The sequence below is a fragment of the Amyelois transitella genome, chromosome 30, assembly GCF_032362555.1.
Source record: "Amyelois transitella isolate CPQ chromosome 30, ilAmyTran1.1, whole genome shotgun sequence".
Taxonomy (NCBI): Eukaryota; Metazoa; Arthropoda; class Insecta; order Lepidoptera; family Pyralidae; genus Amyelois; species Amyelois transitella.
Genome location: NC_083533.1, coordinates 3203797 through 3229441, shown reverse-complemented (window position 1 = coordinate 3229441; position 25645 = coordinate 3203797). Strand labels below are relative to the sequence as shown.

The 25645-nt window shown below is 36.7% G+C and overlaps 1 protein-coding gene across 3 annotated transcripts in view; it reads left to right on the top strand.

Annotated features, from left to right (window-relative positions):
• The window catches only part of LOC106131029 (TBC1 domain family member 4), a 41228-nt gene extending 20274 nt beyond the window's left edge, over positions 1-20954 (top strand). For all 3 annotated transcript variants that reach the window (XM_060952983.1, XM_013330014.2, XM_060952984.1), the window contains 21 exons: positions 814-992; positions 4468-4567; positions 5555-5695; positions 6384-7022; positions 7371-7572; positions 8281-8403; positions 8744-8859; positions 9744-9835; positions 10622-10760; positions 11147-11276; positions 11798-11903; positions 12799-12914; positions 13879-14019; positions 14649-14813; positions 15350-15514; positions 15833-15984; positions 16463-16561; positions 16935-17088; positions 17658-17827; positions 18207-18353; positions 18692-20954. In XM_060952983.1, the coding sequence (XP_060808966.1) occupies positions 814-992; positions 4468-4567; positions 5555-5695; positions 6384-7022; positions 7371-7572; positions 8281-8403; positions 8744-8859; positions 9744-9835; positions 10622-10760; positions 11147-11276; positions 11798-11903; positions 12799-12914; positions 13879-14019; positions 14649-14813; positions 15350-15514; positions 15833-15984; positions 16463-16561; positions 16935-17088; positions 17658-17827; positions 18207-18353; positions 18692-19558 (4143 nt within the window). In that variant the 3' untranslated portion in view covers positions 19559-20954. The remainder of the gene's footprint in view (positions 1-813; positions 993-4467; positions 4568-5554; positions 5696-6383; positions 7023-7370; positions 7573-8280; positions 8404-8743; positions 8860-9743; positions 9836-10621; positions 10761-11146; positions 11277-11797; positions 11904-12798; positions 12915-13878; positions 14020-14648; positions 14814-15349; positions 15515-15832; positions 15985-16462; positions 16562-16934; positions 17089-17657; positions 17828-18206; positions 18354-18691) is intronic.
• Positions 20955-25645: the final 4691 nt, after the last annotated feature.

Genomic DNA, 25645 nt, shown 5'->3' with positions numbered 1-25645 from the left:
CTGTTACCTTTCGAAATAATATAATCATAATGATTACGAAAAGAAAGTTCACTGTCAAATATTACTCCTAGATCCTTGACTGTTACAGTACGTTCAAGTTTGTGCATACCTAACTTGTAATCAAATAAAAATTTATTGTGTTTACGCGTAAAAGAGATGACGAAACATTTTTTCTCATTCAGAAACATGCCATTTCTGCTACACCAATCAGCCACAACATAAAGGTTATTTTGAAGTAACATGGCATCATTTTCATCAGCGACAGTATGGAAAATTTTTAAGTCGTCTGCATATAGAAGTGCGGGGCAAGTTAACTTATCAGCCAGATCCTTTATGAAGATGTTGAAAAACAGAGGGCCTAAATAGGAACCCTGTGGATGAAGCGAAATAAATACCTATGCAGGGATATTGGTAATGCAAAGATGTAGTCTCTGCCTACCACTCCGGAGAAAACGCGTTATATTATTAATCCATCTTTTGGTGACCCAAAACTACAATCGTTTATTTACATACATACATATATGGTCACGTCCATATCCCTTGCGGGGTAGACAGAGCCAAAAGTCTTGAAAAGACTGAATGGCCACGTTCAGCTATTAGGCTTAATGGTAGAATTGAGATTCAAATAGCGACAGGTTGCTGGCCCATCGCCTAAAAATAAAAATCCCAAGTTTGCAAGCCTATCCCTTAGTCGCCTTTTACGACACCCATGGGAAAGCGATGGAGTGGTCCTATTCTTTTTTGATATTGGTGCCGGGAATCACACGGCACGTTTGTTTAAAGTAATATTAATAAGATTTTCCCCCGTTTCAGGTGACAGACCTATTCGCCCAAATGCGGGAGCCGTCTCCAGGGGCCCCCAGTCCCAGGGGGTCTACGGGGTCCCTCTCCAACGGAGCTGTGACCAAAAACATTGGGTTCCAACAGCAGAACTCCGAATTACCCTGGACAAGTCCAGCAATTTCGCTTCCGGGGAACTGCAATAGTAACTTGTAAGTATATATTAGGACAGCCGATTATATAAGTTTAATAATATAAGTTTATTCTAAGTATAATTTAATATTGTGAAGTTGACGTTGTTGAAGAAAATGCTGCAGTGCAGTTTGTTACCGCTTCTTCTGCACTGACGCCTTGGAAGCGGCAGTAAACTTAGTTTTTAATTAATTTATTTGACGTCAACCAAGTTGTTAAACCATACGACAATTATTAAGCGATATGATAGTATCCTATAATAATGAATAAAAATTTTGAATTTTGAATTTGAATTTTTTGAATTGCTCACCATAATCAATTACAGTTAAGTTAAATAGAACAATATAAAAAACTTAATTCTAAGACAATTGGTACAATAACAATTTTTATTCTTATTTAGGTGTTAGGCTAATAAAACAGTACCTTCTATAAGATCAAGGGAATGCTATAAGGCATTCCCTTGGGATTCTACTATAAGGCGATGTGCTAGCAACCTGTCACTATTTGAATCTCAATTCTATCATTATAAGCCATACCTACAGCCGAACGTGGCATTTCTGTCTTTTCGAGACTGTTGGCCGTGTCTACCCCGCAGGGGATATAAGTTGTTACGTCTTCAGTTTCATTGGTTTAATATTGTGGGCTTAGGAAGTAAGTACAGCATACATACATACATACATACACACATAAAATCACGCCTCTTTCCCGGAGGGGTAGGCAGAGACTACCTCTTTCCACTTGCCACGATCTCTGCATACTTCCTTCGCTTCATCCACATTCATAACTCTCTTCATGCAAGTACTCGGATACTTTTGACCTGACCCTTTACCAAGACGTCCTTAATTTGATCAAGATACGTTCGTCTAGGTCTTCCCACTCCGACCTTTCCCTCCACACTCTCCTTGTATATCTGCTTAGTCAACCTGTTTTCATTCATCCTCTCCACATGACCGAACCATCTCAACATACCCTTTTCTATTCCTGTAACTACATCTTCTTTCACATCACAACATTCCCTTATCACGCTGTAATTGACAAAATAAAGCATAAAATAAAGAATTTATTCTTATTTCTTAAATAGTTTTTTGTGACTGTCTGGGAGAAGACTAAAAAAACACGGATGTTCATTTGAACTTGAACTTAGTAATGTTGGAAATATAATCATTAGCATAATACAAAGAGGCTTTTGTTTCGAAAACAGAACTAACAACCATACTAATGTTATTATGTACTAGCTGTGCCCGCGACTTCGTCCGCGTGTAATAGTTATTTTGGGCATCATTGAAGCCCCTGAAGGATGAATAATTTTAGCCGATTTTTTTCACATTCTCCATTATTTCTTCGCTTCTTATAGTAGCAGCGTGATGTTATATAACCTAAAGCCTTCCTCGATAAATGGTCTATTCAACGCAAAAAGAATTTTTTAATTCGAAGCAGTAGTTCTGAGATTAGCGCGTTCAAACAAACTAACAAACTCTTCAGCTTTATAATATTAGTAAAGATGTACTCGTATTTTTATATGACTATACATGTCTATTTATTTCTACTTACCTGCTGTTTTGTCAACATATTGTCACTAAGGATTTGTGTGTACTTCTGCCATAGGTACCTATTCAAGTTACCTACTCTCCTCTTAGTTGTTCAATGTTTGACTGGAAGACATCCGTAAATGGGATAAGTCCGCCTTTGTATATTTTGTTCTTACCAATTTACTACACTTTTGTGTTGTTTCATATGTTCAATAAAAATATTACATACATACATAAATCACGCCTCTTTCCCGGAAGGGTAGGCAGAGACTACCTCTTTCCACTTGCCACGGTCTCTGCATATTTCCTTTGCTTCATCCACATTCATAACTCCTTCATGCAAGTTCGGCGGTTTCGGGTACTTTTGACCTGACCCTTTACCAGGACGTCCTTAATTTTATCAAGATACGTTCGTCTAGGTCTTCCCACTCCTTCCTTTCCCTCCACACTCTCCTTGTATATCTGCTTAGTCAACCTGCTTTCATTCATCCTCTCCACATGATCGAACCATCTCAACATACCCTTTTCTATTCCTGTAACTACATCTTCTAAAAATATTACAAACAAATAAACTAACTTTTGTTATTATTGATATATAAAATGATTTATGTACTTTATTTCAATAACAAATTTATAATAGGAATAAAACTAAAGCTTAAACTACTTATAAAAAAGAAACAAAAAAAAAGATGATTACAAACTAAAATTAAATTTACAAATTGTAGGTACATATAATTATAGTTAATAAGAATGTATGGGTGTTTGTTTGTCGCATTTTCGTTCAAATTTTACTGAACGGTTTTTGATAAAATTTGGTACACTGCTAGAAATAACCTAGAATAACGTATGTAATTAGCCACTTTTTATCTGGAAATTCTCACGGGAGTATTGGTGAGGATGTCACCGGGGCTAGAAAAGGAAGGACAACACTTGTTGTCCTTGTCTAATCAGTGACAAGCTTCTTTGTTCAAACCAAATTTATCTATTTGTGTCAAACACAAGATACATTCACCTTGAATGTTTTCAACACGAAAATTCTCTGGCAGAAATATGAAATGGTTATATTTCGGGTACATACATAAATCACGCCGGATAATCTTTCCCGGAAGGGTAGGCAGAGACCATACATTTTCACTTGCCACGATCCCAATTTGAATCTCAATTCTATCATTAAGCCAAATAGCTGAACGTGGCCATTCAGTCTTCTCAAGACTGTTGGCGCTGTCTACCCCGCAAGGGATATAGACGTTTATGTATGTATGCCACGATCCCTACATTCTTCTTTCGCTTCATCCACATTCATAACTCTCTTCAAACAAGCTCGTCGGTTTCGGTCACTCTTGACCTGACCTTTTGCTAGAACATCTCCGAATTGATCAAGGTACTTTCAACGTAAGTATTTTAGGTAACAAACGTAAATTTGTACTAAAACAATAAGTATGTATGTATGTAGTACTAATATCAATGTTAGGTTAAGAATTGGCACTAGTCCAGTTGATGTCAGTGGAAACGCTGGCCAAATGGTTAAAGAAAATCCAGGTATAAGAACATACATACATACATATGGTCACGTCTATATCCCTTGCGGGGTGGACAGAGCCAACAGTCTTAAAAACACTGTATGACCACGTTCAGATATTTGGCTTAATGATAGAATTGAGATTCAAATAGAGACAGGTTGCTAGCCCATCGCCTAAAAAGAATCACAAGTTTTTAAGCCTATCCCTTAGTCGGCTTTTACGACATTATTATTATGTTTCTCCTCTTGAATTTCACGGGTCTATACACCCCGGATTTTTGAGAGGCTTGCGTGGGGATATAAATCCAACACGTAGAGGCCCTTTGGAGAAGTTGATGTTAGGTTGTTCTCCTGCCAAAACCCGTTCCCGGCCATATCAATAGACGATATGTCCATGAACAGGTCTCGGTTATTATTATTATTATTCTTTGTTTTTTTTTTTTCCAGAACGAGTGAACAAGCCAACCTTGTGCGCAGTGTAAGTAATGCCTCTGCATTAACTTCACTCTGCGCTGATCTGTCACCGACTGACTCCCATTTCTTTGAGGTAATTAATGGCGTTCACAACTTGCCTCAGTTCTATGCGATCCACACGGCAACCACACGGCATATTTTATTTATGTATACCTATTATTATTAGTGCCGTGTGGTGCCCGGCAGTGCCGTGTGGTTCCCGGCACCAATACAAAAAAGAATAGGACCACTCCGTCTCTTTCCCATGGATGTCGTAAAAGCCGACTAAGGGGTAGGCTTATAAACTTGGGATTCTTCTTTTAGGCGATGGGCTAGCAACCTGTCACTATTTCAATCTCAATTCTGTCATTAAGCCAAAGAGCTGAACGTGGCCTATCAGTCTTTACAAAACTGTAGGCTCTGTCTACCCCGCAAGGGATATAGACGTGATTATATGTATGTATGTATTATTAGTTAGTGTGATTGGAGTACACTCTGTGACCCTTTCCATCATGTCTCCTATCTCGGGTCTGCTGGAAGAGATTTCTTTTGAAATAAGCAGAACCTTTGTAATTTTAGTGCCGTGTGGTTCCCGGCACCAATACAAAAAAGAATAGGACCACTCCATCTCTTTCACATGGATGTCGTAAAAGCCGACCAAGGGGTAGGCTTATAAACTTGGGATTCTTCTTTTAGGCGATGGGCTAGCGACCTGTCACTATTTGAATCTCAATCCTATATTAAAGCCAAATAGCTGAACGTGGCATATCAGTCTTTACAAGACTGTAGGCTCTGTCTACCCCGCAAGGGATATAGACGTGATTATATGTATGTATGTATTATTGGTTAGTGTGATTGGAGTACACTCTGTGACCCTTTCCATCATGTTTCCTATCTCGGGTCTGCTGGAAGAGATTTCTTTTGAAATAAGCAGAATGTTTTGTAATTTTATTTCTTGTGTTCATCAGTCTCGATGTTAACTATGTACTAATAAATGATTAAATAAATAGACACTTTAAATAAAATATAGGTTCGTGAATACGTTTCATGAGAATACTTCTATCTGTTTGTTATATTACAGGTTTTATACATCGGCAAAGTGCGTATATCACAAAGAAAGGTCCCAGAATCGCTCATTGACGATGCGCTGATGAAATTCGCTCAACACGAAGCTGAGAAAATTAAGGGTCTAAGGCGGCACAGCCTATTATCTTCCACTGGGGTAAAGAAAAATAACCATAATACCTTTTAAATTCAGACAGGGTCGACCTCGACAAACTTTCAAGGAACAAAATCATGAAAAAAATAAATGAATAGGACTAATCCATCGCTTTTCCCATGGATGACGTAAAAGGCGAATAAGGGATATGATTATAAACTTGGGATTCTTTTAGGCGATGGGCTAGCAACCTGTCACTATTTTTATCTAAATTCTACCGCTAAGCCTAACAGCTGAACGTGGACCAATTAGTCTTTTCAAGATTGTTGGCTCTGTCTTCTCCGCACGGGATATAGACGTGAATATTTTTATGCATGTTTGTATGTAAATTTCAAATGTCTTAAAAAGGGAGATGTTAGGAGTACCTACCTACTCGTAATCGTCGGATATGCATGAATAGAGTAATGAGTGTGGAGGAAGCGGGAGAGGTCTGTAAGGATCGTAGCAAGCGGAAATCCGTAGTCTCTGCCTACCCCAATGGGAGACGGTCTTGATTGTATGTATGTTTGTAAGTAAGTACGAGTAATATCAAAATCGTTTGTCTCGAAAAAAAAACTTTATTCATTTATATAGATAACGAAAGCTTAATCTTTAATTTGTAAACTCTGATGTATCCTATTTTTGACTTGATGCAGACACAATTTTAAAAGCCCTTGATATTAATTTCACATCCATTTTCATTCATTTCCAGACTTCCGTTTACAGTAACGATTCATCAGAAAACCTAGACAAATCTGATAAGCTTAATTCAAAACCAAGTCTGATACCAAGTACAACTCCTTTAGAACCAGACAAAGAAACGCCTTGGAAAAGTGCTGAAACACTCACAAAAAAACCAAAAGCGGAGACTAATGAAATCGATAAAGAATTTGATGTGTTCACTAAAGAGAGAGTAGAAATAAACTCTAAGAAACAAAACGATCAAATTACGAAGAATAATTTGGGAACTGTGAACGAAGATGAAGAAAAAACTGATATACAAACTATCATAAGCGAGACAGCTACATCTATAAGTGCATATTGTAAAAATACAATTGAAGACGCTGACAAGATTGCTTCGATAAATGAAAAAATTAAACTTGTGCCCTTAAAAATAGACGAAGTAACAAAATCTAATGACGATGATTCCCAAAATGAGAAAGTTGATAGTCCTGAGAAGATTAAATTTCACGAAATATCAAGACCCAAGATGAATGATCTTAATAGTGGAACTAGGATGCCTGAAAATAAGCCGTTTTTGAGGGATCGCTCTGCTTCTATAGGTACATTGAACTTGAAGACACCAATAACTCAGTTGATTGGAGAACAAAATCGGACGATGCTGTTTCAGGTCAGTTAAATGCTAATCTTAAAAGATTTGATTTGAGATATCGTTTGGTTTAGATTTGTAGCATGTTTGTAGCAATTTTGGTGTGAATCACAAAGATTTTGTGTGTTCCCGGCACCAATACAAACACCATCTGTTTCCCATGGATGTCGTAAAAGGCGACTAAGGGATAGGCTTACAAACTTGGGATTATTTTTTAGGCGATGGGCTAGAAACCCGTCACTATTTGAATCTAATTTTCTATCATTAAGCCAAACAGCTGAACGTGGCCATTCAGTCCTTTCAAGCCTGTTGGCTCTGTCTACCCCGCAAGGGATATAGACGTGACCATATGTATGTATTAATTTCCAGGTCGGCAGATCGGAACTGAGACTCATCAGTCCCGACAGGAAGCAGATCCTCCTCCACAGGGCGTTCAGGGACGTGGCCAGTTGTGTCCTGGGCCGGATAAGGAAGGACCATTTCGGCTTCGTATGCAGGGAGACGAACCAATATTACGCGTGTTACGTGTTCAAATGCGAGAGTGATTCTGTTGCCAACGAAGTTGTTAATGGTGAGATTTTAATTTGTCATTCGCAGCTTTGGATTCATGTTATACATACATCCTATAGTCACGTCTAACCTATCACTATTTGAATCTAAATTCTATAAATAACACACATTACACAGATCGATTTAGTCTCGAAGTAAGGTCGAGACCAACGTACATACAAACATACATACATACGTAACATACATACATATAATCACGTATATATCCCTTACGGGGTAGACAGAGCCAATAGTCCCGAAACGATTAAATGGCCACTTTCAGCTGCTCGGCTTAATGGTGGAATTGTGATCCAAATGTGACAGGTTGCTAGCCCATCGCCTAAAAAAAAGGATCGCAATTTTATAAGCCTATCCCTTAGTCGCCTTTTACGACATCCATGGGAAAGAGATGGAGTGGTCCTATTCTTTTTTTTTATTGGTGCCGGGAACCACACGGCACTTATTTATAGAATTGAAATTCAAACAGTGACAGGTTGCCAGCCCATCGTCCAATAGAAGAATCCAAAGTTAATAAAACTTGTGTTACTTTATACATTCCCCCAATGTAACAGATAACTCTGATATACTATATCTATATAAGTATTCATTATAAAATACAGTATCGTTGAGTTAGTATCTCGTAACACAAGTCTCGAACTTACTTCGAGGCTAACTCAATCTGTGTAATTTGTCCCGTATATATTTATTTATTTATTTATTATTTATTAAGCCATCAAGCAAGCGTTCGTGGCCCACGCTGAGCTGCTGAAGAAGACCAGGGAGAAGTCTCCGAACATGACCTGCGAACATTGTCCAATGCTGTGGTACCATAGACTGTGTCACGATATTGAAGGTGCGTGTTGTTCTTCTTTATATTTGAAAGTGTCGTGTGGTTCCAGGCGCCAATAAAAAAAAGAATAGAGGACCATTAAGTCTTGTTTCCTTTAACGATAAAACGACTAATATATAGGCTTGTAAATTTGGGATGTCACTATTTGAATTTAAATAGTGACAGGTTTCTAGCCCATTGCCTAAAAGAAGACTCCTGAATTTATAAGCCTATCCCTTTGTCAACGTTTACGACAACCATGGGAAAGACATGGAGTGGTCCTATTCTTTTTAACCACACGGCACATCTCTCTCTAGTATTGCATTGAATATATATTTTTTTCATTCTTACTTTCTCTAACCAGGCATGAATGAGAAGAAAACTCACTCCTTCATCCTCCGTCGCATAGAACAACTACCTGATGATGAACAGGAACTCATCATCATGAAGTATCAGGGTGGAACCAACCACATGTACGAGGTATGACTATTTCAGGTTTAAAAAACTGTAGTCACATTATCTGTTCTGCACATGTTCCGTTTATTAAACTGATCTAGGTAATTCCAACATGATTAGTTTCATGATAATGATGATTTTAGATCATCAGGTCATGGTTAAATTAAAAATGAACTTTTTATAACTGGTCCGGCCTAATTTTTATTCCCGCAAAAATTCCTTTAATTTTTATTCCCGCGGGAATTTCGGGAAATCCCTTCTTAGTGCACCCCTAGATCATATACCTAAGGAACCTATACGTCATATTTCAAATTTCTACCGCCAGCGGTTTGAGCTGTGCATTAATATGTTAGTCAATCAAATTCAAATTAAAAATTGTTATTCATTATCATGGGACATTTCAACATTACTGAATAATTGTCATATCTTTTAGTCACACAACATTGGTTGACGACAAATAAATAACTTAAAAAAATGTGTAAATGTTGTGTGTCCTGTTATCATCTGATGGCACATCACTTAGGTAATCAAAATCAACAAGATTAAATTCCACATTTTTTTTTATTCCTGTAATCACCTAATTGCACATTACTTAGGTAATCAAAATCAACAAGATCAGATTCCAAATTTTTTGATTCCTGTAATCACCTAATTGCACATTACTTAAGTAATCAAAATCAACAATATTTGATTCCAAATTTTTTGATTCCTGTAATCACCTAATTGCACATCACTTAGGTAATCAAAATCAACAAGATCAGATTCCAAATTTTTTGATTCCTGTAATCACCTAATTGCACATCACTTAGGTAATCAAAATCAACAAGATTTGATTACACATTTTATTGTTTTCTGTAATCTAATAATGGCAAATGACCTTGATGTGTGACGTTACCCAATATTTGTAGGTCGGTGAACACAACGCTTTCCTGATGATGCTTCTGAGGGCGCACTGTGAAGCGAAACAAACAAGGCATGTTCACGACACTGCCGAGAATAGGTATGTATTTTAGGTGTAACATTTACACACATATGGTCACGTCTTGTGGGGTAGACAGAGTCAACAGTCTTGAAAAAACCGATAGGCCACGTTCAGCTATTTGGCTTAGTGATAGAATTGAGATTCAAATAGTGACAGGTTGCTAGCACATCGCCTAAAAAAAGAATCCCAAGTTTGTAAGCCTATCCCTTAGTCGCCTTTTACGACATCCATAGGAAAGGGATGGAGTGGCCCTTTTTTTTTGTGCCGTGTGGTTCCCCGACACCAATATAAAAAACGATCCGCTCCATTTTTTTCCCATGGATGTCGTAAAAGACGACTAAGGGATAGTTTTATAAATTTGGGATTCTTCTTTTATGCAGTGGACTAGCAAACGGTTATAATTTCAATATCAATTGTATAATTAACAGCTGAACGAGGCCTTTTAATGTTTTAAGACTGCTATTAATTATTAAATGTTAGTACCTCTCTTTTTGGTTACTCGAAAAAATATATCCAACTTCATTATGACTGCATACAGCATCTTACAAATAGTTTTTTCATGCCGCAAAGGCAAACATGTGATACTTGTAAAATGTAACAACGAATTGTACTTACCATGTTTATGCAAATAAAGCAATATTATTACAATAAATATTATAAGAAGAAAGTATCTACTGTAATAAAAATAATGCATGACTTTGTACTTCCAAAATAATGATAATTTTTCATTACCGATTTATTTCTTAAACAGCCGAACGAAGAGTATTTATCATTGATTGATCACGATTCACAAATTGTTGACAGGTCAGAGTTTTTAAACCAGTACCTGGGCGGCAGCACCATATTCATGAAAGCGAAGCGGTCCTTGTCCAGCGGATTTGACCACCTGCTGAAGAGGAAATCCAGCAAGGACGACGGCACCCTGGCTCAGATGCAGAAAAAGGTGAGAGACTCATGTCATTTGTCTCAATCAACTATGTATAACATTCTTGCTGAAGTTTGAAGAGCAGAGAAAAAGGGAAAATAGAGACAAGAAATTGGCTGCGACTAGACGAAATCTTAAGATATTGCCAAACTTACAAATTTTACTTTTACTTTTACTTTTACTTATACTTTTACTTTTACTTTTACTTTTACTTTTACTTTTACTTTTACTTTTACTTTTACTTTTACTTTTACTTTTACTTTTACTTTTACTTTTACTTTTACTTTTACTTTTACTTTTACTTTTACTTTTACTTTTACTTTTACTTTTACTTTTACTTTTACTTTTACTTTTACTTTTACTGTATTATTGACTCAACCATTCACAAATAATTATTTTAACAGGAAGCCTCCCCAATTTCTCCGACAACAGCAGAACCTCCTGAACAGCCCGCACAAGACTTATTGTCTCCGGACAAGGATGTCGCAAACAGGAGCAAGTCCCTGTCGCCAGCTGTCTGGTCCCAGGATACAGGTGAGATAGTCGTCATCATCATCATCATCATAGTGGTGGCCTTTTGAGTAGGCCTCTTCCATGTTCTTCCACTCTTGGCGATATCATATAATTGGTAACAATTATATACTTACCAATTTATGCTGGTCCAAATTATTCTACCTCGTTGTCCGAATTTTTTTAAATCCACTAGTCCCGAGCGGTTTATTAAGTGAACCCATTGTTTGAATCCTAAAAATTTTATTATTTACTCACACATTTTTGGCCGTGAGTGCCGTGTGGTTCCCGGCAACAATATAAAAAAGAAGAACACTCCATCTCATTTCCCGTGGATGTTGTAAGAGGCGACTTAGGGATAGGCTTTTAAACTTGGGATTCTTATTTTAGGCGATGGGCTAGCAACCTGTCACTATTTGAATCTCAATTCTATCATAAAGCAAAACAGCTGAACGTGGCCTGTCAGTCTCTTCAGGACTGTTGGCCCTGTTTACCCCGCAAAGGATATAGACGTGACTATATGAGTGAATGAACATTTTTCGCAGATCCACCTTCACCCAAAAACCAAGGTTCCTCAATTCCTACGGTGGACGAAGATGATGAGGAAAAAGAAGAAGCGGGCACACCTGTTAATTCTCCAATGATGGACATGTGAGTTATATTTATTTTTATATTATATATGTATATTATATATGTTACATACATATATTATCATGAATTCAAATTCAAATTCAAAATTTTTATTAATTACATTACTTCATATCGCTTAATAATTGTCAAAACGTATGGTTTAACAACATTGGTTGACGTCAAATAAATTACTTAAACTAAGTTTACTGCCGCTTCCAAGGCGTCAGTGCAGAAGAAGCGGTAAAAAACTGCACTGTAGTATATTCTTCAACAACGTCAACTTGACAATATCAATTAAACTTAGAATAGAATGTGGACGTGTCTATACCCCTTGCGGGGTAGACAGAGCCAGCAGTCTTAAAGACTGGTAAGCCACGTTCAGCTGCATGGCTTACTAATAGAATTGATGTTAGTACTTACATATGGTCACGTCTATATACCATACGGGGTAGGCAGAGCCAACAGTCTTGAATAGACTGATAGATCACGTTCAGCTGCTTGGCTTGAAATTGAGATTCAAATAGTGACAGTTTTCTAGCAAATCGCCTAGAAGAATCCCAAGTTTATAAGCCTATCACTTACTCGCCAGCTGAACGTGGCCTATCAGTCTTCCAAAGACAGATAGATAAACATCCAAGACTCAGACCAATCAGATAAAGTTCGTTTCTCATCATGCCCTGGCCGGGATTCGAACCCGGGACCTCCGGTGTCACAGACAAGCGTACTACCGCTGCGCCACAGAGGCCGTCAAACATTTGTGTGAGTGTGGATATACCAAGGGCTGACAAATGAATTTTGGCAGAACCATAGACCACATAACTTTTTTATTACATTAAACGATAATATTGCCTAAAACAACTAGGAAATATTGGTAAATTTATGTGAGTGCTAACATTGAATGACATTATGCCATCAGCTTCATGAAAGTGAGCGACTCCCGGCCGACCACAACGGAGACTGGAACAGAATCTGACGCGACGTGGAGACAGGCCATATACGAGAAAGTTGTGCAGCCACCAGACGAGCCTGAAGGTACGTACATACATAGTATAAAACAAAGTCGCTATTTTAGTCTGTTTGTCTGTATGCTTAAATATTTAAAATTACGCAACGGATTTTGATGCGGTTTTTTGTAACAGGTAGAGTGATTCAAGAGGAAGGTTTTTATGTATAATAACATCTATTAAATAATGGAGAAATACTGTTATTTTCAGGGTTTCTAATGTGGTGTCGTAAATTCTTACATTTCTTGCCGCTTACATTTTTCCGAATTTTGCACCCGTGCGAAGCCGGGGCGGGTCGCTAGTACATACATACATATGATCACGTCTATATCCCTTGCGGGGTAGACAGAGCCAACAGTCTTGAAAAGACTGATAGGCCACGTTCAGCTGTTTGGCTTTATGATGGAATTGAGATTCAAATAGTGACAGGTTGCTAGCCCGTCGCCTAAAAGAAGAATCCCAAGTTTATAAGCCTATCCCTTAGTCGACTTTTACGACGTCCATGGGAAAGAGATGGCGTGGTCCTATTCTTTTTTGTATTGGTGCCGGGAACCATACGGTACCTGTGATTGTTCTTTTTTTATTTAAATGTAATAATATGAAGTAAAATGTACAACAAGTGGACTTACTGCCACAAGGCATTCTCACGACGGCAACGACACTATGTATGTATGTAGCATTGAAATTTGGGAATGCCATTTATGCAAAATTTAAACACGATAAGGATGTAGCGGGAGCTACGTTTTGGGCTTACGCTTATATCCCTTGCGGGGTAGACAGAGCCAGCAGTCTTAAAGACTGGTAAGCCACATTCAGCTGTTTGGCTTGATAGAATTGAGATTCATATAAAGAGACAGATTGCAAGACCGTCGCATAAAAGAACAATTTGAAATTTATTAGCCTACCCCTAATCTCCTTTTACGACATCCATGTGAAAGAGATAAAGGTATATCACCATAAACATCTTTACCCACCGATATTTATAAAACCAGGTGAATCAAAGAAACTGCTCAGCATACCATCAGCGCCTCCAGGCAAACGGAATAAGGAACAGCTTCGACAGCTGTGGAAGATGGCCATCGACCAGACCATACTGCTGGTTAGGATGGAGAAGGAGAACGCTAGATTGAAAGGTAAGAAGATTTTGTAATAGAGGTTACTACTGGATTAGCAATGGATTTATTGAGTTGGTTGATTTTTGATGTTATCTTTTTAAACGCTATTGTTAAAATATACAATCAACTTAAATAAAAATAGCAGATACATAATTTCTTGGTATTTATTCATACATACATACATAAAATCGCCTATTTTTCCCGGAGGGGTAGGCAGAGACTACATCTTTCCATTTGCTACGATCTCTGCATACTTCTTCTAGTTGAGTACCTGACCTTTTGCCAGGATACCCTTAATTTGATCAAGGTACGTTCGTCTATATTTTTTTTAGGTAAAATTAGTAAAAGTGTCCAAATCATAATTTTACGAATACATACATATAATCACGTCTATATCCCTTGCGGGGTAGACAGAGCCAACAGTCTTGAAAATACTGATAGGCCACGTTTAGCTGTTTGGCTTTATGATGGAATTGAAATTCAAATAGTGACAGGTTGCTTGCCCATCGCCTAAAAGGAGAATCCCAAGTTTATCCCTTGGTCGCTTTTTACGACATCATTGGGAACGAGATGCAGTGGTCCTATTCTTTTTCTTATTGGTGCCGGAACCACACGGCAATTTTACTAAAAATTATAATATTTTACAGAAAGAGAAGAATCCTCGGCCGTACGTCGCATAAAACTGGAGTACACAGAATTGGGGCTATGCGACGCTGGTGTGATACTAATGTGGGATTCAATGCTGAACAAAGATGGGGCGAGGCCCATGTCGAAGGTGGACAAGCATATGCTGACTCAGGCAGTCATGCAAGGTGAGGTCTGGAAAATACTATAATATTTATGACAAGAATTGAATGACTTTTCATGATAGTGATATTATTCTGAAATTTATGATATGTTCAGGGATTTGAGTGGGGAATAAAGCTTAAAGTAAGCAAAAGATAAACATAAGTTGAAGTTAAGAAATCAGATACATTGATGATGTTGTAGTTGTTTGTTAAATCAGATGTGGTTTCTATTGAATAAGGTGAAACTGTGTGATGGGATCATTCTAATGTCAGAATCTATATTAAACAAGGATGGGGCTAGGCTAATGTCGAAGATGGAGAAGCATATGCTGACTCAAGCTGTCACGCAATGTAAGATAAAACTACCGTTATGAATACCCATAATGATGTTATTAGGGTTATTAATAAAGATGATATACATACATAAAATCACGCTATTTTTTCCGGAGTGGTAAGCAGAAACAATGAAGAAATTGTGGATAATATAGTGGGTGTATAGTGTATACCCATTTTACCTTAAACAATAAATAAAAACATATTTTTTTTAATTACACATTCAGGTGTCCCGAGGATGTCTCGTGGTGGAGTTTGGTACTTCCTAGCAGAACAAGCATCTCTCCGCTCCCCACCACCCGACGTGAGGGCCTTCCCCCACTACCACACCTCGTACAGAACGCTTTTGGCTGGTCTAACGAAACATCAGCACGCTATACTTATTGATTTAGGTGAGTTAAAAAAAAATTGATTTCTTTCTTTTAGAAATGATTGAATAATGGATACAAATTTTCACATGAGTAAAAAGATATATAAAAAATATTACTTTATTTACGGATACAATAAATGATTCAGAGCACTGAGTGTTTATAAAATAATGCGAGAATTTCATTCCTATTTGTGGGGGACAGCATTAGTAAAATCTTTACTGCAGTATTGTGGTTAATTTTCATTTACAAACATTTAAAAACCGTTAGACAACTAATTTAATTCCATTTCTATTTTTATTAAGGAATCAACAAAAAAATTACTTTGCATTATTTCCCTAGGTCGCACGTTCCCGAAGCATTCTTACTTCGCCTCGGCCCTGGGGCCAGGTCAACTAGCTCTGTACAACATTCTCAAGGCGTACTCACTGTTGGATCCAGACGTTGGTTATTGTCAAGGCCTTAGTTTTGTCGCTGGGATTCTTTTGCTTCATGTAAGGCCTTCAATGACTATATCTGTTTTCAGTTATTGTTTGTTTAACTCTGATTTCCCATTTTATGGAGACACTATACAAAACTCTATTAAATTAGCTAGCTATCAGGGCCATAAATAAGTCTTGGGAGGTGCTTTGTAGTTGATTGTAGAGTTTGTTGTTGCCTTGCTAGACTTCGCCATTACATATAATCAGGTTTAAGTTACAAAGATGAATATTATTTATAAGGAAATAATGTCAACTTTACACTCAACAATGTCGAATAATACTGTATATTGGTTTATAAAAAGGAATGTTTGTTCTTATAACGTGCTACATACGCTGTATTTCCTAAATTGGTTTTTAACTAATATTGGTCTACATAGACGATTTGTTAAAAAGGAGGTTACCGTGACAATGACAAGGAATATACGTTAACACGGAAGACTAACATGCTGTATATATTTGTAGTATATCTATGGCTCATTTTTCTTTTCAGATGGAAGAAGCCGAAGCATTTGTTCTGCTTCGTCATTTAATGTTCAGAAGAGGACTAAGGAAACAGTACTTGCCTGATATGAGCGCTTTACAAGTACAGGTAAGATCCATTGTATGAAGAGAATATAGTTACCTCTATGACGCGGTAAAAGAAGCGAATCTGCAATAAATTTGAGTAGGTTCATATGCTGTTAACTATACTGTTATAATATTATATTGTATAGCCAAAGATTTCGCTTTAGTTGGAATTTTTCGAATAAAAGCGATCACATTATTTGTAGTTAGTGATAACGTTTCCTTCACTGACAAGGCATAGCCTGCCTGAATCAAGTGTCTTCATGCAACCTATAAAGTACCTAGTTTAGATAAAAAAACATCATCCATTAGGTCCGAAGGAGTGCGCTGCTCTCGCCTTTGTTCTCTAACAGCGCACTCTTTCTTGATTCCTTGAAGTTTTATATCTCCAATTGCAGCTGTACCAACTCTCCCGCTTGCTCCGCGATCACGAGCCCGAGCTGCACGCCAAGCTGGAAGCCCTGGACATCTCCCCGGCTCTGTACGCCGCCCCCTGGATGTTGACGCTCTTCACCAGTCAGTTCCCCCTGGGCTTCGTCGTTAGAGTCTTCGGTAAGACTTTCTTTAACTTTTACTGGGATGAGAAGTACCCCATGTCTTTCTCCAGACTCTTAATAATACGCAAAATTTCAAGAAGTTTATTATATAAATAAATATATACGGGACAAATTACACAGATTGAGTTAGCCTCGATGTAAGTTCGAGACTTGTGTTACGAGATACTAACTCAACGATACTATATTTTATAATAAATACTTGTATAGATAAACATACAAGACCCAGGTCAATCAGAGAAAGTTCGTTTCTCATCATACCCTGGCCGTATATATAACGCGTGAACAAACAACAAACAAATTAAATAAACTAACATACGCATTTATAATCATTAATTGGGATTAATCTACTTATTAAAACGTTATAACACAGCGAGTTGCCGCTTTTTTACCTCATTATCTAGTTCCTTTATTGTTTGTCGGTTGACTGTAAGAGATCCCTACATGGGATAAATCCGCCAATGCCAGTGATTTATTTATTTTCCATGTACGTTTCCTTGTAACTATATCAAATTATTTTCAATAAATATATTACAAACCAAATAATTTCATAACTTCTCCCTTCAGATCTCATCTTCCTAGAGTCTTTGGACGTGGTATTCTCCGTCTCGCTCGCTCTCCTCTCCGTGCACAAGGACGGACTGATGTTGTGCGAGAGTTGTGAAGAGGCTGCCGAGTATTTGAAGCACAAACTGCCGGATATGGACAGGATCAGCTACGATAAAGTTATGAAGAAGGTACGTTAGGTAAAGCTACGGTAGGTATATTCTAAGATGTAAATCCTACGTTTACCTTAGTCGCCTTTACCGACATCCATGGTGATAGAGATGGAATGTTCATATTCTAAGGAACCATACCTTAGTATATGAACAATTCATCTCTTCTTCAAAGGATTCTCATTTTAGGCGATGGGCTGGCAACTTTTCTCTATTTGAATCCCAATTCTAAACTGAACGTGGCCTATCAGTCTTTTAAACACTGTTGGCTCTGTCTACCCGCAGGGATATAGACGTGATTATATGTATGTATTTTCAACTCTGTTGTTAAATCGTGTTATTGAATTAATGTGTTTCAAGACATGCGGATATAAGAATTCAACTTCCAAAATCTTCACAGGTCCATGCCCTGGATATAAGCAGGCAACTTAGCGACTACGCAGTAGAGTACGCTGTGCTCCGCGAGGAGATGCCGAGGCTGGCAACACTCACTGAGGAGAACCGACACCTCAACGCTGATAAGAATAGAATGTCGGAACAGCTCGATGTAAGTTTATCTTCTCTCTCCCTTTCTTATTATCTTTTTTCTTTTGCTTTCTCTTTTTATTTCTCTTTCTCTTTCTCTTTTTATTCTTCGGACTGTCACTCTCACACATTTAACGATCTACATACAACTGAAACCACTAAACAATTTTCCTATGGACAATGAAGAATGTTTTTAATACAATATAATTACTTAATTATATTGTATTAAAAACATTCTTCGAACGCACTTGCGTTCTATAGAAGCTAGTATATACATACATATAACCACGTATATATTCCTTGCGGGGTAAACAGTCCACGTTCAGCTCTTTAGCTATTCATAAATTCTTTTATTTACAGTCTGCAATGGACGCCATAACGAACTACCAGAAGTCACAGGCCAAGATGGAGTCGCAGAACAAGATGATGGAGCAGCAGCTGACGCTTATGAGCCGCTACATCTCCTCGCACCACAGGCAAGAATTACCGCCAGAAATCAAGAAAATCGTTCAAATACACAACAAAAAATTATCATTCGGTTCCAAAATATTCTCATCGAAATTCAATTCGATCGATGATGACGATAAACCAAATAAAACTACAGGTGTTAGCAGTCCTAATTTGTTCAGCAAAATCAATAGAGATGACGTTCTTAATATTGTTAATGCTGATAAGAATAAAGACAATGGTAGGTTTGAATTGAAGAAATCACAATCAGTACACTCCGGTTTGATAGCGAATAACTTGAAAAATTATCCTTTGAAAATAGTTGAAGAGAAAAAGGAGGGTTCTAATAAGCGTTCTGAAAGTTTTAGGGGTGATAGTGTTCTTAGTGAAGGTTTGAAGGAGTTAGGTAAGAAAAATTCAGGCTTCTTCGCCAGCACTCACGAACAAATTAGACAAGAGAGACTATTCGAACAGCAATTGAAACATGACTTCGACGAGAATCTCAAAAGGTTAGACAGCAATTCTAAATCTTACATTGAAGATCTGAGTATGTTTCAGAGCAGAAAGAGTATGTCTCTAAATTTGAGTCCAAGTAATGTTAAGGTTAATGATAGCGGTTTCGTCACTCCTCTGAGTCCTCCACAAAAAGATAATGAAAAGAGAGATGATGCTTCTGTTATTTCGCATCCGTTGAGCGATGTTGATGCGGACATCAAATTTGATGGTCAGTCCACGAGAATTAAACAAATCAGGCCTATGAAAAGTAATGTTAGTAAATGAATTTGTTGAACTAAATTACACTGGCCGTCAATGTGGTAGAACCATTCCGTTTCGCTAATATATTTAACTGTTTATTATTGATTTAATTAATAATTTTTTTTTTTGCTTTAAATCCGGAATTGTGTTTGTTACATTAAGAAGAAGGTTTACCGACTTCAAAAAAGAAGGTTCTTGATGGTTTTTCAATTTTATTACTTTTTGTAGTTTTTTCTGGCCTAGCAGCGCTCGGTCACCCAGGTACTAGAATCATTGATTTAGTATCCTCTTACACAATTTCGAAACGTTCTTATTGATCTGCCATCTAACTCACCTAACTATTGTTCTTCTTTTGTAGAAGTCGACTTCTCTCTCAGTTTTAAAATTATCCAAAAATCTAGTTAGAAATAATGTAAAAAACAGTGTTAGAGTACAATAGAAAGGTGATACTATCTTTTTTTCACAGCGGTAAAATGTAGGTACAAATCTCGCTTTGGTCACTTTTTACTGAACTAGCGACCTGCCCCTCGCACGGGTAGCATTTATAGATATATACATACCTTCCTCTGAAAACCCTCTTTTCAACATTTCAAACAGCAACAAAATCCGTTCACAACTTACTTTGATTACCGCATACGTAAATGCACGCAGTAGCGGGACTTTATAATTATGTAGTGATTTTAGGTATTTATAGTTTAGCGTTTACCAAAATGGGTAAACATTAACTTTGATGGTCAGTGTAATAATGTATTAATGAATTCATTCAAATTTAGTTTAAATAAATACCAAAGTATATCGTTATTAGCTCAAAATCATTTCATAATTTATGATTATGTTAATTAATAATGAGAATTTAAAAATACATGAATATCTAGGTTTTAAAATAACTAAAGGTTCTTTGATTCATTTTAAGAAAAATATTTTCTTTGTTTTACGGTAAATCTTCTGAGTTTAAACAATTTTTTTTAATCAGTATTTTATCAAAATCTATTTTATTTTAGCGATCATAAAAATCCATATATATATATATTATATATATACCTGTTACAATTTCTGTACTTAAATATTTTAGCAAGTACTACAATACATAGGAAAAACAAAGAATTAAAAAAAAACTTTTTCTCTGCTTTTATTAGGTATAAAATCTTTTTGAAGGTTTGTGAACAATGTTTAAAGAAATAAAAAAACATAGGCCTCATAAACATAGCGTACATACTAATAGATGTGCAATATAAAACCTTATTGTTAAAGTGATAAGTAACACGACAGTTATTACCAATGTCTTTTTAACAAAAACCTGAGAAAATGACTAGACTTGTTATCAGATATCCACATCTTGAATAATCTCAAAAACATTAGGTCTTTCATTTCAAGAGCGCTTAATTCTGTTGTGGTGTAAAATAAAGATTATTTTTATTTATTTATTTTTGTTTTTTTTATGTTTCCTCATTTAATTTTTTGTTATTTTATTTTTGTTTACAAAACATTATTATTTTGTTATATTTCATCCATAATACTACAAAATATACTTGGTATTAGTGCTTTTTTTTCTTATTCAATATTCGAAATTTCCTTATGAAATATAAACATTATATCGTAATTTATAAATAGTAGGTAATTTAACTTCCGTGCTAGCTCAGTAATTATTATTCTATAAGAAAAATATGTTTAAAAAAGCATTGTGGCATAATATTTATTTATTCAAACATCATTGCACAATAAAAATGTATAGCACAATTGGCGGACTTAATGCTGGAAACATTATCTACCAGTCAACCATTGGGTCTGACCGAGACATAATAACTGATAGGTTAGAAGCTTGCTACCTGTTACGATCTCCGGAAGGGTTGAATTAGTTTGTTGCATTAGTGCCAACGTGTTGCCACTAGATGGCGCTGATCAAATCACATACAAACTCGCGTTTACTTACTCGCCGCGTTTGACCGAGTAAAACTTTCACCCCTTGAAAAAAAGGGACGTGATACTACATAGTAGCAGTCTGCGACACAGTTTACGACTATTTAATAAAATGCCAGTGTCTTTAAAATGTGCCGTGTGGTTCCCGGCACCAATATAAAAAAAGAATAGGACCACTCCATCTCTTTCCCATGGATGTCGTAAAAGGCGACTAAGGGTTAGGTTTAAATAAATTTGAGATTCTTCTTTTAGACGATGGGCTAGCTACCTGTCACTATTTGAATCTCAATTCCATCATTAAGCCGTAAAGCTGAATCTATCAGTCTTTTCAAAACTGTTGGCTTTTTAATGTATGTATATGACTGTGTATCTCTTATCATCGTGTCTAAGTAGTAGAGCCCTCTTTCTCCTGGCTTTAGTCCCGGTTGCATCCTCACAAATCTGGAGATGAGCCCGGGATATGCCTTTGACAACACTACAAGATTTTTTACCCATAGATAAAACTAATGTGTATCGATAGGATTATCAACCCTTAGTTATATACTAAAGTGAAAAAAAAAATAGGACGTCAAGTTTTTAAAATATTTAATATATACATTTTTTATAACATTTTTGTATGAGACTAACAAAAAGTCAAAAATGGCACAGGTTACTCCTTTTTTTATACTGACCGTCATCAGTATCTCTTAAAATACCCCAACAGTAATCGGCTAACATACGTTTATCCCAAAAACTTTGAATCTCTCTTCATAAATCTTCAAATCCTGGTGAAAACGCTCGCCATGCTCATCACTCACGCTTCCCAGGTTCTCAGGGAAAAAAATCCAAGTGAGAATGGAGAAAATGAATTTTTAGGGACATGTTCACTCCCATTTTATGGTAATTTTTTATACATTGGAAACATTTTTTTCATAATTCGAATTAACGTCGTCTATTTCCGTCCCCATCAGCTATGGATCAATTTTCATCTGCTAGGCAATGATGGATAAGGAACTTCACTAGAGTGCAGCACAGGTTTTGTAACTGATTCAACACCTGGGTATTGTATATGTTTCTTGTTTTTGTTATTAAAACCTGTAGTATCTGTAAGGCAGAAGTAACAGGCGGTAGCGTGATTTGTTGGTTCTCTCCATAGCATTGGGATATCAAATCGCAAGTGCTTTTTTTCCTGCAGCCCAATTCAGTAAAATACTTCTACAATTTTCACAAACATCACTAGGAACCCATTTTTTATCAAGGTTTGTCACCGAGATTTTAAAGTATTGGAAATAGGCTCGTTTTACGGCTTCAGTGATCGGTCTCTTCTTCTTTGACCACATAACTTGACCACAAACATAACAAAAGTTATTTGGACTTAATTTACACTCTTCTCTTCATTGATCTTGAGGACATTTTGAAGTAAATTTGATTGTGTAAAAATAGTTAAAAAACTACAAAAGACAACTTATAACGCAGACACGACAGCAAAAATAACTACATAAGTTAATGTGGGTATATCTAAAAAACTTGACGTGATAAAAATATTAGACATACATATTGGTAGTAAGAGGGTAGGTAGCAATCGTATCCAGTATAAATTATCTTGGGTAAAAAAAAAACGTTTTACGTGAAGCGACTCCCGTCTGATCTCCGCAACTTTTGCAGGGAAACCTAACCAGTATTTGATCGATCTTGGTTACACGTCCAGTTGCCTGCCCTCACCGTAAGAGCATCGGTTAGTTTCCTTATTAACCGACATAACTTCAACCGAAATGACCGAGGTCGGATTCGAACCTGCGCCTTTCTGCGCATCACGTATTTTAACTGAACCCTTTACCGATTCGACCATCGACGCTCTCATTATTCTGCGTTTACGGGAAGTTAAAAGAAAAGTATCTTCTTGGTTAAAAGATCTTAATTATAGTGAAACGGAAGTACTAATTAACTAAATATCATATTTTATTGTATTTAATTTTAAGATTTTTAAAGTTATTAAACTATTGTTTTTAATGTGTTATGTAAAGATGTAAGTTATTGAAAGAGCAGGTCTGTCTGGCACAAGCATTCCAGTCAGTCCTCACCCATGTTTGTAAACACAAATACTGTTGAAGAAATAAACTTTATTTTTTTTTATCATAGTGCCCACGTGGTAGAGCCTAGCTGTTATTAATTAATAACAGCTCAGAAACGAGCTGGCTCGACCGGGGAAGGACCACGCTCACACAGAAGACCGACGTGAAGTAACAGACGCACAGACATTATATAGATCCAACTAAATACCAACAGTCAGTCTCCCTTATATCTCTCTTATCTTTGGTGTGTTCTTTATTACACCTTCCACAAATCAGCATCAGCCTGAGGCCCACTTCGTGACATTTCTCTTACCGTTCATTGTTTAACAGCGTCTTCAGGTTTAAAATCATCTTCGACATCAACTCTTCTATCTGCGCCCGGCGGAAGTACCACAGCCAGACGTTATTCCCCAGAACGCTTGGGTGTTTTCGCAAGACGTATCCGCAATTACATTGCAAGCATTTTGTTTGCTATTAAAAAAAGGCTGTCAAGAATGCGAGAGTGAAGTGGTTTCTCCGTACTAACATCCAATGTAGCATTTTCATTACATAATGCTCCTGCGCTCTAGCACTGGTCACTTCTAGCAGCATTAGAATTAAAATTGAGAGTGAAAAGACTTCGGGTTACTGTGTTAACAACAGCTTAATATGTCTTAATTTTGCCAATGAGGTCTATCCCAACACAATTCATCTACCAACCATCCATTTATATAAGCATGCACCGATATCGCGTTTGCTCTCTAACAGCTGACCCTTTCTTTCCTCCCTACAAAATCTCATAAGGGCCTTTTAGTGCTGCCTTATTCACCTTCTATTCTAGAACTGATGATACACGTTACGCCTCATGTATCATCGCCATACCATCGCTGAAGTCGAAGTCTAGCTAAATCTCTTCAATCGTTACACTCTTTGATCGTGGGTGTAGGGTCACTTATATTCCTTCGCCACACCTTAAAAACTGCTGCCTTTCTGGGAGAAATCGGGAAGATGTTTCTTTAGAGATCTATGTCTGTGAATTGTGCTGTTGTGTTTCGTTCGGTGAGTGTTGAGATCCGGTAGCTCATTCCTTTTCTTCCTCTCACTTCATTCTTTGATCAACTAATGTAAAATTCAGAATCAAATCAAAATATTTTTTTTTATTAATTGGTGTGGGTATTACTCTATATTTTTCGGTTTCACAATTTTGGTTGACGTCGAATTAATTACTCAAAGTGCAGAAGAAGCGGTAACAAACGGAACTGCATCATCTTCTTCAACAACGTAAACTAAACAATAATCCAAACTTAGAATAGAAATGTAGATTGTAACAACTGTTCGTTCATTGACACTAGTACGAGTATCATAATACAATTCCATGATGGAAATAATGAGTAATAATTCCCACTACTAGTTAGATAGACGCGCGTAGGTTTTCGAAGATGGAACCTTTTTCTTTGTTCTATTCCAAAAAGGTTCAATAGACTTGCATCTTATTGCATAGATATTTCTTTTGCACAAGACACGGTACTAATACTAATTTGACGATGGTAAAGGTACGTTACGTGCGCGTTTAATACCTGTAGTATTTATAAATAGAACCCAATACTATTGTGAAAGCCCATCTGTTTCAAGCCTTGCATAGCTGATCTCTCGTCTCTCTACATGACTACAACTTACATTATACTTGCCCACTTGGCTTGCACATGGGTACATAAAAATCAAAAAGAAAATGTTAGGTGTATTTATTTTGGTACAATGGCAACATAATAAAATATATGATGACGAATTTCCTGAAGGATTAGGAAGAAACTACATTTTTGCACTTACTACTATCCTGCATAAGTACTTCTTTCGCTTTATCTACATTATTAACTCTATTCAAGCAATCTCTTCGGTAAATGGTCGGTTTTAACTGATATTGCCTCAACGATTTTTTTTAAATTTAATCGTTTTTAAAATAAATAAATTATACAAATAATCAGTTGTGAACATTTGATACAATGTATAATTTTGTAAAGTAGGTACCTATACTAAACAGTTTCTAAAGTACATAAAATAACATAACGGCGATTTTTTCAACAATTAATAATTTACAAAACCTACTTCCAACTTCCTGGTATCAGAGTTTATAGGCAAAAAAAAATTAATTGGAAAAAAAGCGAAC